Source organism: Aulonocara sp. 'chitande type north' Nkhata Bay, linkage group LG4, assembly GCF_057382095.1.
Source record: "Aulonocara sp. 'chitande type north' Nkhata Bay isolate Kocher_YH1m ecotype deep benthic linkage group LG4, A_spYH_male_GT1.1, whole genome shotgun sequence".
Lineage (NCBI taxonomy): Eukaryota > Metazoa > Chordata > Actinopteri > Cichliformes > Cichlidae > Aulonocara > Aulonocara sp. 'chitande type north' Nkhata Bay.
This window is the reverse complement of record NC_141347.1, coordinates 37,840,140-37,851,766: the sequence shown is the minus strand read 5'-3', so window position 1 is coordinate 37,851,766 and position 11,627 is coordinate 37,840,140. Positions and strand designations below refer to the sequence as shown.

The 11,627-nt window shown below is 44.3% G+C and overlaps 2 protein-coding genes across 5 annotated transcripts in view; both read right to left on the bottom strand.

Moving 5' to 3' along the window:
- Nucleotides 1–2,118: 2,118 nt before the first annotated feature.
- dnaaf19 (dynein axonemal assembly factor 19) lies at nucleotides 2,119–3,195 on the bottom strand. 2 transcript variants are annotated; one of them, XM_086290772.1, is made up of 3 exons: nucleotides 3,067–3,195; nucleotides 2,559–2,770; nucleotides 2,119–2,384 (listed from the first exon to the last, which is right to left on the bottom strand). In XM_086290772.1, the coding sequence occupies exons 2-3, from the start codon at nucleotides 2,702–2,704 to the stop codon at nucleotides 2,282–2,284; spliced, it is 249 nt and encodes an 82-aa protein (XP_086146898.1). In that variant the 5' UTR covers nucleotides 2,705–2,770; nucleotides 3,067–3,195; the 3' UTR covers nucleotides 2,119–2,281. The 2 variants fall into 2 exon arrangements, with proteins under 2 accessions (XP_086146898.1, XP_086146899.1); XM_086290773.1 differs by having other exon boundaries at nucleotides 2,559–2,759; nucleotides 3,067–3,189.
- Nucleotides 3,196–3,918: 723 nt separating this feature from the next.
- LOC147333309 (rho GTPase-activating protein 27-like) overlaps nucleotides 3,919–11,627 on the bottom strand; it is a 42,331-nt gene continuing 34,622 nt past the window's right edge. For 2 of the 3 annotated variants that reach the window (XM_086290405.1, XM_086290406.1), the window contains 4 exons: nucleotides 9,415–9,492; nucleotides 9,085–9,219; nucleotides 7,321–7,426; nucleotides 3,920–7,023 (listed from right to left, as the gene is read on the bottom strand). In XM_086290405.1, the coding sequence (XP_086146531.1) occupies nucleotides 6,846–7,023; nucleotides 7,321–7,426; nucleotides 9,085–9,219; nucleotides 9,415–9,492 (497 nt within the window). In that variant the 3' untranslated portion in view covers nucleotides 3,920–6,845. Of the gene's footprint in view, nucleotides 7,024–7,320; nucleotides 7,427–9,084; nucleotides 9,220–9,414; nucleotides 9,493–11,627 lie in introns of all 3 variants that reach the window. The other variant, XM_086290403.1, reaches the window with a different exon arrangement.

Here is an 11,627-nt window from a genome sequence, read left to right as displayed (position 1 = left end):
ACAGGTGAAAATAGAGCAACAGGACCGCTGAGTCTTTGACTTTATTTATTTTCTGCTGTGTTTTACTTGCATCTATTTGAAAGACTGAGTGTAAACACAAAATATATTTTATTTTATGAGCTGGAATGTGCAGAAAACAGGTTTAAATGTTAAACTAATTTCTTCCAGTCAGAGAATGTTGCAGATAATTACATTTTTGCTTGATGCATAAAGTTAAAAGATTAAAACTAATAAAACAAGTTTTAAAAAGAGACTTTTCCATTTGATTACATGTTGTATGATGGATTATGCAGAAAAAGTAGAATTGGGCTGAAAGATCTATCACTTTATCACCTCTTCAGGTTGTAAATCCTGTTTTTAAAAGTAACTAAGTAACTAAGTAATTAATTACTTTTGAAAATAAGTAATCAGTAAAGTAACGGGATTACTTTTTTGGGGAAGTAATCAGTAATTAGTTACTGATTACTTTTTTCAAGTAACTTGACCAACACTGATGTCTACTACACAGCAAAATCTCCAGTGTTAAATTAACACTGGAATATTTCTAACATTTTGAGTTATTTTCCAGTGTTAGAAAATCAGCACTGCTCAGTGTTAGCCATTGTTAATCTTCAAAACTGACTAAGTTACTTTTAAACATATAACACTGTCAAAAGTGTTAATTTAACACTCAACAGTGTTGTATTTAACACTCAGAGGTGTGGACCCATATAGACACTCTCCAGTGTTAATTTAACACTGGAGATTTTGCTGTGTAGGGATGCACCGATACCAATGCCGGTATCTGGTATTGGCCTCGATACCACATTTTCTGAAGTACTCGTACTCGTTTCCAAAAAAGTGGTATCGGTCATCCCTAATGTCTACTGTGAGCGACCATCTTTGGACACCAAATGTCTGCCATCTATAATCCAGTTTGAGACCCTTCACAGACACCTTAACACCCACTCACATCTTCTACTGACCTCTACTGAGGTCAGTGAGTCATGACCCACTGTTGATCATTTGCTTTTGGTACTGAAGAAGCTTGTCGGATACATAATTTCCTTTGGAATTATCAAAGTGTCCTGATTGTGAAGAAATGTCTGCACAAGCTTAAAGATGTCCAGTCGCGTTTCTTCCAAGCTCCTTAGATCAGCGGTCTCCAACCTTTTTTGCGCCACGGACCGGTTTATGCCCGACAATATTTTCATGGACCGGCCTTTAAGGTGTCGTGGATAAATACCACAAAATAAAACTGGTACCCGCACACAAAAAAAAAAGAACATTTATTCATAACACACGTGAAAAGACCCAGGACAAACGAGTATAACGATAAAAACGATAACAAAATAACGCTGAAAACCGATAAAACCCCTGAAAACTATACATTTCACATCTGAGCTTCAACTCTCGCGGCCCGGTACCAAACGACTCACGGACCGGTACCGGTCCGAGGCCTGGGGGTTGGGGACCGCTGCCTTAGATCACCGCGACCTGGATGACTGAGAGCCTTCACAGACAGAACATGAGCTGATATCACAGAGTCTGTTGTATTTATAGTGACTTACTTTTCATTTTTCACTTCCTGTAATAAAAACTCATCTCAGTGTCTTTCACAGTTGGTCACATGTGAGCGGTTTCGCTCTGTCACGCTTGTTAGTGCTCAGCCTTCATCCAGAGATGAAGCTGAGCGGTGGGTCTGGAGCGCCCCCTGCTGCTCAGTGTGAGAATCTGAAATCAGAGGAGTGAGGACAGAAGAAACACAGAACTGCACACCTGTCCACACCTGATCTGCTACTGTTACGCTCTCAGGGTGGGGCTACCTGCACGACTACCTGATGACCTCTGACCTCAGTGTTGGGTCAGTAAATGATAAATGGCCTGTATTTCTATAGTGCTTTACTAGTCCTAAGGACCCCAAAGCGCTTTACACATCCAGTCATCCACCCATTCATCCACACATCCACACACTGGTGATGGCAGCTACATTGTAGCCACAGCCACCCTGGGGCGCACTGACAGAGGCGAGGCTGCCGGACACAGGCGCCACCGGGCTGTTGGGTCAGTACAGTGAAAGACGTCCACAGCTCACAGGTGAGTGGACAGGTGTAGGAGTCAGTGATGCTGGGAGAATGGTTCACGTTCTTCAGGTTTATTAGAAATGATGAATTGTTACATCTGATCTCTTTTCCTGTTTACAGCTTTCATCATGTGTCACATGTTCTGACATCACAGCAGGACTATAAAAGACTCTGTGGGCTACAGCGTGTCAGTCCACGCTGGTCCAGGTGAGTGGACATCACTTGTTGCTCGGGGCGACGGGGTTCCAGGGCTGTTTCCGCAGTGCGCCGTCTTTATCTTTCTTCTCCAGAGGCTTCATGTGGCAGGCCAGGACCAGGTCTCTGAGGGGCATATAAACCACACCCAGCTGTGAGAAAAACCTTTAAAGCATCACTAACCAGGGCCCTGCTGGACTCAGCAGGCCTCGCCAACCAAAGCTCAAAATCTCCTGGAACTCATCCAAAGACCCTGGAAATGCTTTGAAAGAGGTCCAGGCCTCTCCAGGAGCCGCCTACCTGAACTGGTCGTAGGACGCTCTCTGGCAGACGGCTCTCAGCTTGGCGTCGTTCTCACGCTGATGTCGCCGCTCAGACTCGACTGCCACCTGCAGCTCTCTCTCCAATGCAGAGAAGTCGATGACGTCACACTGTGACATTGCCATCTCCTGATGATGTCTCACAGCTTCTTGACTTCCTGTAAGTCACGGACTGAACTTCCTGTTTAAGTACTGAGATCATCAGAAATGCAGAAAAATAAAAGTGAGCCTAAGATCACTTCTGATGGAATTCTAATAAGAAAGCAGATAGGTCACATAAAGCCCTCCTCCCTCTGCTGCAGCTCACACCACGGTGCAAACAGCGGTGACATCACAACGTGGCATCACATCAGCTACACCGATCTAATAGTGTACACGGTTATTGGTCACGTGACCTCACAGCTGCTAACTAAAGCAGCTTTGATCCAGCGGAAGTTGAAAACACGACCGGGTCCTGAACGCAGCTCGAGTCTGTCTTCAGTGCTCACCTGTAACAGCCTGAATCCTCTCTGTGTTCACCTAAACTCAGGCGCTCTCACTCCCTCCGTGAACTCTCTCGTCTCTGATCGAAAACAAACCGTTTCCATGACGACGCGCCGCTCGTGTCTTCTTCTCCTCTTCTCTGAGCGATGTCAGCTCGCTGCTGCCGCCTGTGGCCGCTGGCGGAACTGCAGGGCTGGGATCCGCCTGTACAAAACAGAACAGAATAGCGCGCCACACCATCTGTGCTGGAATAAAATATAAATATTAAACAGGAGAAATATTTAAAAAAATAAATAAGAGAAAGACATGATGATTGTGATCCGGACGAATCTGGACAGGATCAGGATCACCGTGATCACACAGTGACTTATAAACCAAACAGGAAGCCATAACGAAGCCTCCACTGTTTCCACACTTTCTACTTCAGTAATATTAGCTGATAAGGTAATATTTCTATACAACATCTCATAGGTTTATGTATTTTATATGTCATATATAGTGTATATGTAGCACACAATCGTAAAGAAATGAAACATGCAGTCAACTGAGCCTTGTGGCACAATTCATTGTAAGAAGTTACGAACTAAGAATGTTAAAGGCGATCACATTAGACAAGATGAAGGTGTTCGCGTTGCAGGTCGAGCTCAGTGCCGTGAACAGGAAGAGAAATGCTGGTGTTTGCTTATTCTGCAGCTTCTCTCGTCTCTGGTTTTTGTGGTGGTGCAGTTTTTATTTCAGGCAGTATGTTATGAGGAAGGAGCTGATGAAGTATTCCATTAACCACAGTTAACATCACACCTGAAATATTTCATTAAGAATCTTTTATTGTGTGTGAAGTTTGGCGCCCCCTGCAGCCCAGATAAATCCACTGCACCTGGATCAGAACGATAGCATAGAATAACTTTATTTTCCATATCGATGGAAATTTGTTTCCAGTTCATCAACGGATCAATCGAGTCACTTCATATCAACCCATATTTACACATGTATGTACATATGTACGTATACAAAACTTCAGCGCAACAATACACATCCCAGCATCTCGTTATTCAGCACACTGACTGATGTTGGCACAAAGAACCTTTTTACTAACTAGAGTCGTCCTAACGCTGTCCTGAGCAGAGGTGGACAGTAACAGCTCTGATGCTCTGCAGGTGGACAAGTCTGTGCTGGAGAAGGTGGGGAGGCACGACCTAGTTGAGAGTCTGGAATGCATGAGCAACAACACAGGTGAACCCACAGCACAGGAGCAGCTCAGCTCTTCCTGGCCTGATTTAATCTGATAATTTAAATCTGAAAGTTTCTTTGTTTTCAGAGAGTTTTCCACTGCAGGAAGCAGGAAGTCTTTTATATCCTGGGTGGGATGTTATCGGGTCAGCACTTTAAGCTGATGCCTTCTTAACGAAGACTGAGATCTGAATGAGATGACTCCTTCCTTAAATTGTTCCTATGAAGTAAAACAGGTCAAAGATTTGATATCCACCTTTGTTGTTGATGCACTAACATGAACAAACATTTGTACTCAAGAGTTTTTTAGTGAATATTTTCCTGAAAAGTAAAATCTGCTGCAGACTGATCAGGATTCACAGCTCAGGTGTTTTGTGTCGTTTTTGTAAGCGCTCAGAGAAGAAGAAGAACCTGTTCACATATTTCTGAAGCACAAGAATGAAGCAGCTGCTGATCATGATGTGAAAGCTTCTGACGAGTCTTATTTTACACCCTCAGGTCCAATGCAGCTCGACAATCCACATCACCGTCTCAGCTGAAACCGCAGAAGATGAGCATCGTCCGACGAGCAGCTGGTACCATGGTAACAGTTTACCATGATCACATCTCCCAAATAACACAAAGAGGCGATACATCATGTATGACACACAGTTTCACAACAAAGGATCTGAAAACCTGAGATTTCTAACTGCTCTTGTCTTTTATTCGTGTTTATTCAGCGGCTGTTAGCCAATGAAATCACATTATGCAAATAAACTGGGACAGCGGCTACTGACTACGGACAACACAATGCGAACAAAGTTACTAACAGGCAGCTAGCTGGGCTAATGCAACTTGCTGATGGAAGCTTTGCTAGCTTGCACTGTGATTGGTCATTTTTGTTATGATGCCAGGAACGCCAGTAACCAAGCGTGGAGCAGCACATCTGTGAGTCCTCCCACCGAAGCTTCAGCTCTTTGTTGACCTTTGATGATTCACACTTTGGCTTGTCGAGGCTTTAGCAGCCATCTTTGCAGGTTATATTTCTGTCTGGGGTTGTGGTTTTAGTCCTTTGGTGAATTTGTGTTAAATAAAGAGTTTGATGTGTTTGATTTCTGGGTGTGTTGAAGAGAAGCAGACCCAGCAGGACACCGTCATACACGACAGTTTATTTCAAACTAAAGTCAGGAAAATGCCCTCTTGTACAGAAAGGAATATGAAAGGAATATCTTCCCTAACAAAGTAACTTAGTTCTGCATCTGTAGTGCATAGAAACTCACTGCTATAAAAACATACATAACTATTTACAACAGTAAGAACTGTCCTGTAAAATCCACCCCTGGCCGTCATGTAGTTTTAAATCCTTTGTTCTGTGTTCAGTGGAGCCTCCCTTCACTCAGATCTACAGTTTAACAGTCGATAAAGCTTCTGCCTCTCGTTCGGAGTCGAGCGTTTTACATGCGTTTTCTATAATGTTCCATCTGCTGATGAAGCTCCATATTTATGATCATCACATCATAAAGTCTAGAGTTTGATCCAGTGTTTAATACGTTGCATGTTTTATTTAACTTAAACATACTCATGGTATCAACACTGATGTAGAAAATTATTTTGCCGTGTGAATCTGTTTCCCAGCATCAGTGAATGCAGCGCAGTGGTGGCTGCTCTGGTAGATATACCTGAACAGGTGGATGGAGATTCTCAGGATCACATGTGCAGCTGCTCTCCACAGTCTGCCAGGGAGACTCTGTACACCCTCTTTGGGTTGGTGTGACTTTCTGTGAACCAGAAAGTCACACCAAGTCATAGCTTGAAGGTAAATTTCCAGTCATCTGCAGAGGAGGGTCTGAAAATTTAAAAATACTTCGAAGGATCGTGTCTGTACAGTGAAGAAGCACAGGATCCTGAGACGGTGCCATTCAATCAGGATACTGTTTGTTCTGCTGTGTTTTAGCTCATTTAAGGCGTGATGCTGAGATGCCGACATGATATACTCAACATTTACATTTTATATATATGAAATTTATAAAAAGGGTTTTTGGGTCTAGGCAACACAGCCAGCAGGTCCCGGGTCAAAGTTTAACATCCACAGAGTGAAAAAACAAAACAAAAAGGCAACAGAAGATGAGTTCAGAGTTCCACGAGTTTCTCAAAGGGTCCTGAACCAGTCTGGTTTACTGTGAGGCATTCAGAGGTTTAACAGGACATTCACCACTTTGGTATTTTGTCTTGAAGGAGAAACAAACATGCTGGTTTCAAACCTGTCCTGGAGGTTTACCCAGGATCAGTTCCTGTGTTTCGGTCCAGAGAGCTACAAGTCTGGCAAAAGATGTCGTTGTCACATGTTTGATGGTTTTAAGGTGCCAATAAAACGTCAGGTTGGGTCTGCTCCTTTTAAAGAGGAGTGAAGAGGTTTCAGAGCCAACCCTCGGTATCAGGTGGTCCTCTCAGATTCCCACATTTGGCTCCTGGGTCAGAGAGGAGGGGGTGTGTAGGTCCAATGTCCTCGAGGGTGTTGGAAGACTCGCGTCCTCTGAGGGTTCTCGCAGGACGCAGAGTAAATTCCAGGAGTTTCCTTTTAGCTCTCTGAGAAAACAGTCGGGAACTCGTTGAGCAAGAGCTCCACAATCTGGCTCTGGAACACCATATGAATCGTCATATTTGCCGACTCAGTCTCGGGGCGAAGCAGTGTGGGTCCGAACACGATGGCGATACTCTGAACCGACATCCTGTTAGAGTCCTTGTGTTCGATCACCCTGGAGAGGCACAGACAGATACACGTTGTTTCCAAAGCAGACCTAATCACCTTCATGCTCTGCCGCTTCGTTTTTACTTGCAGACTAATTTTATTTTAGCTGACTGATTATTTGGGAGTTACAGATCTATTTCACCATTGCCATGATCCAGTGCATTCTACACCCTTACCCAGTGTGTAACTGGGACTGTTAGGGGTTATCTGGCAGAGAGCAGGCTGGCCGAGTTAGCAGTGTTTTGGGCACTGCTCACTCCGCTGTCTGTCTGCACTGGTTCATAAAGCCTCGGAGCAAACTCACTTTCGCAGGTGTCTGAACAGCAGCTCCATGGTGTTGTGGTTCGGTAGAGGAAGAGTCTGCACCAGATCCTTCATGTAGGACACCCTCAGGCTGTAGTCTGGGACTTCTGCAAACACACACACAGCTAAGGTTCTGTACTACAACAGTTTAGAGGCATGACGGCACTTTTCAGTGTATCGCTCATCACAAACGTGTGCTGGGATTATTGCGATCTCGTTACTTTGTGTTTCTCTGTGGTCACCGTGACACCAGGAGACCTGACTGGAAGAGTCGACTGCTCGGTCAACCTCTGCACATTTACAACTTATCAGATGTAGTCGTGCAGAAGAATTATGGAAGGAGCAATTCATCGGAAGGACTGTAGATTTTGACCAGTAAATTGAGTAATCTGATATTCTTGCAAAAGAGTTTATCAATGCAATGACCCCAGAGAGATTGGATTGTGAGTTTTAGAGAAAAAGTAACACATCATAAGATAAGATAAGATAACCTTTATTAGTCCCACACGAGCTGATGTTCCGGGAGTGTCATTATAGTCTAAATATAGAGTACACTCTTTTTAAAAATATTTAATAAAGTCTTCATCTTTAAGCAGTGATGTATTAAATCTCCAGATGTGTTCAGCTGTTCGAGTTTGCAAATATTTAATGCAGGCTAATGTTATTAGTGCTGGAAAGCCAAGAGTTTGCACAAAAACGTAAGTGAACATGAGAAAATTGTTAATGATAATCTAAGAATGCTGTCTGCTTCATTCAAAGGAATATGAGCTTCAGCACAACGAGCTGTAAGAGTAAGAAAAGTTTACTAACTGGAGTCAGAACATTGTCTCCAGTTCTCTTCAGTTTGTGTCCTGATGTCATGTTAAATGACTGTGTGGGTGATGTTCTTAATCATTACTTAGAGTTTGTGCTGTTATGGAGCCCAGTGTGATATTTTGTTTAACCCTAAAAAGAGTTATTGCGATTGCTTTAACTACAGAGGATCTTTTTATTTAGCAGACCTGGAGTGGTGAGATCCTTGGGTCATATCTAGAAAAGTGATCTTGGCGATGATGATGATGATGATGATGATGATGTGATGCGCAGTGCTGTAAGTTGTGTCGGTTCTTAACTTTGACTTGTGTTCAGATGATGTTAAAGTGGCCCTTTTTCCAGCCTGCTGTACGTCCGGCTACGCTTGTGGTGTCGTTAGAGTAAAATCATAATGTAAAAACTGCAGGATTGTCAGGATGCATGTAGAGATGGAGATCTGCAAGTAATGTCCCAGGTTTTCCTGCTTCACTGAGGAACTGTGTGTGTGCAAATGTATGCGCCGTTCCAATGAGTCTAGAAAGAGTGAAAACAGTTGGATTTACATTGTTGCTCAATCACAGCTGCCTGATGTTTGATGTTCGATGATCGATGTGAGTCTGTGTGAGTGAAAGACAGAGCGAGCGACAGATTTTGTGTTATAAGCTTCATGTTATGGAGGCACAGTGTGAGCACTCAGGTCGCATCAGAGCATCGGGCCGTATAGTGTGAGACCTGCATCGTGACCTACGAACTTCTCACCCCTGCGAGTCAATCGTGCAGTTTGAGCAGGAGCTGAATAACGCGACTGAAAAAAAAAGTGTATGCCCAGCTTTACCCTCCTTCAGGTAAGAGCTGGGTTAAAGACATAAGATAAAAACACGAGTAGACCAGGGCTACTGCAGGTCTGGTACAGTGTGTGACATTTCCTTTGCTGTGTATTAACATGTATGTGTCAAACAGCGTGTGTACTGACGGATGGCGGCGATGAACTTTTCGAAGACGCTGAAGGGAAACAGCGGCTCTGGAAGCTCCCGCAGGAAAAGCTTGAGAGCGCCGGTGATCACGTGAATCTCCTCCCACTGTCCGTCCTCCAGGTCCAAGTGCTCCTCTGCAGAAACAGAGGACAGCTTCAGTCTTCTGAAACCAAACTTTAGATCAAACAGACTTTGGGTTCAGATCCATCTGTTAGACGCGAACAGCTTCGTGTTGCCGCCGCAGGTCTGAACGATCCATCAGACCGTTTGAATCCAGGGAGAAATCACGTGACCGTTACCGAACATGAACTGAGTCAGCGACGCATTACCGTGGTCGGCTTTGTGTCGTAGTTTCTGGATCACGGCTAGGTTTCCGCTCACTCTGTAGATCCCGTCCACGTCCAGACCTGAACACAGCGAGTGAAGCCAGTTAGTAGACAAACACCTCTGTCCAGTTCATCAGTCGCTGGGTTACACCTTTAAGAATTGTTTCATTTCCACCTTAGACAAAAACAACATCTGAATTCTGTTGCACAACACTTCACCATAAATCCCTGTTTCAGTGCTGTATGGCTGCAACATCATGTTAGATTCAGTACGACTACAAATCCAAGCTAATGAGTGAAATTTACCCACCTTCAACCATTAAATCACAACACGATGTGAGCCTTAACACACACACACACACACACACACACACACACACACACACACACACACACACACACACACACACACACACACACACACACACACACACACAGTGGGGCAAAAAAGTATTTAGTCAGCCACCGATTGTGCAAGTTCCCCCACCTAAAATGATGACAGAGGTCAGTAATTTGCACCAGAGGTACACTTCAACTGTGAGAGACAGAATGTGAAAAAAAAATCCATGAATCCACATGGTAGGATTTGTAAAGAATTTATTTGTAAATCAGGGTGGAAAATAAGTATTTGGTCAATAACAAAAATACAACTCAATACTTTGTAACATAACCTTTGTTGGCAATAACAGAGGTCAAACGTTTACTATAGGTCTTTACCAGGTTTGCACACACAGTAGCTGGTATTTTGGCCCATTCCTCCATGCAGATCTTCTCGAGAGCAGTGATGTTTTGGGGCTGTCGCCGAGCAACACGGACTTTCAACTCCCGCCACAGATTTTCTATGGGGTTGAGGTCTGGAGACTGGCTAGGCCACTCCAGGACTTTCAAATGCTTCTTACGGAGCCACTCCTTTGTTGCCCGGCGGTGTGTTTTGGATCATTGTCATGTTGGAAGACCCAGCCTCGTTTCATCTTCAAAGTTCTCACTGATGGAAGGAGGTTTTGGCTCAAAATCTCACGATACATGGCCCCATTCATTCTGTCCTTAACACGGATCAGTCGTCCTGTCCCCTTGGCAGAAAAACAGCCCCATAGCATGATGTTTCCACCCCCATGCTTCACAGTAGGTATGGTGTTCTTGGGATGCAACTCAGTATTCTTCTTCCTCCAAACACGACGAGTTGAGTTTATACCAAAAAGTTCTACTTTGGTTTCATCTGACCACATGACATTCTCCCAATCCTCTGCTGTATCATCCATGTGCTCTCTGGCAAACTTCAGACGGGCCTGGACATGCACTGGCTTCAGCAGCGGAACACGTCTGGCACTGCGGGATTTGATTCCCTGCCGTTGTAGTGTGTTACTGATGGTGACCTTTGTTACTTTGGTCCCAGCTCTCTGCAGGTCATTCACCAGGTCCCCCCGTGTGGTTCTGGGATCTTTGCTCACCGTTCTCATGATCATTTTGACCCCACGGGATGAGATCTTGCGTGGAGCCCCAGATCGAGGGAGATTATCAGTGGTCTTGTATGTCTTCCATTTTCTGATGATTGCTCCCACAGTTGATTTTTTCACACCAAGCTGCTTGCCTATTGTAGATTCACTCTTCCCAGTCTGGTGCAGGGGCCCGTTCTTCGTACGTCGCTCACTACATCCAAGATCAAATGACACATCCAAGACCAAATCATCGTGCTAACTTTGAGCTCGCTAATCCGGTTCTCCGAACACACCTGCTGTTGACGATTAGTACAGCTGGATGAAGTAATGTGAGATCACTGGGTGGCTTAACAGGGGCTACGCATCGATAGTAGAAACATTGATCGGCAACCCTCTGATTGGTCGGCGAAAATGTCGAAGGAGCGCGCTCGGTATTTTTCGGCAGCAGAGGAAGAACCCTTGAGTGAGGGATTTCAGGAGTTTCATCAGAACGCAAGGGAACACTGCAAAGGCTGCAAAAGCAAGGAGAGAGGGCTGGCAGAAAGTTGCTGACAAATTAAACTCGTAAGTGATTTAATAATAACAATAATAATGGAGTGGATTTATATAGCGCTTTACAATGCCACAATGCCTCCACCAGTGTGTGAATGTGAGAGTGAATGAATAGTGGCATTGTAAAGCGCTTTGGGTGCCTTGAAAAGCGCTATATAAATCCACTCCATTATTATTATTATTATTCAGTCACTCTCGCATTCACACACTGGTGGAGGCAGCTACGGT

Coding starts and splice junctions, on each gene's coding strand:
- dnaaf19 (XM_086290772.1), bottom strand. CDS start 2,704: ATGGCAATGTCACAGTGTGACGTCATCGACTTCTCTGCATTGGAGAGA. Junction 2,385..2,558: donor GCGTCCTACGACCAGTTCAG/GTAGGCGGCTCC, acceptor TATGCCCCTCAG/AGACCTGGTCCTGGCCTGCC.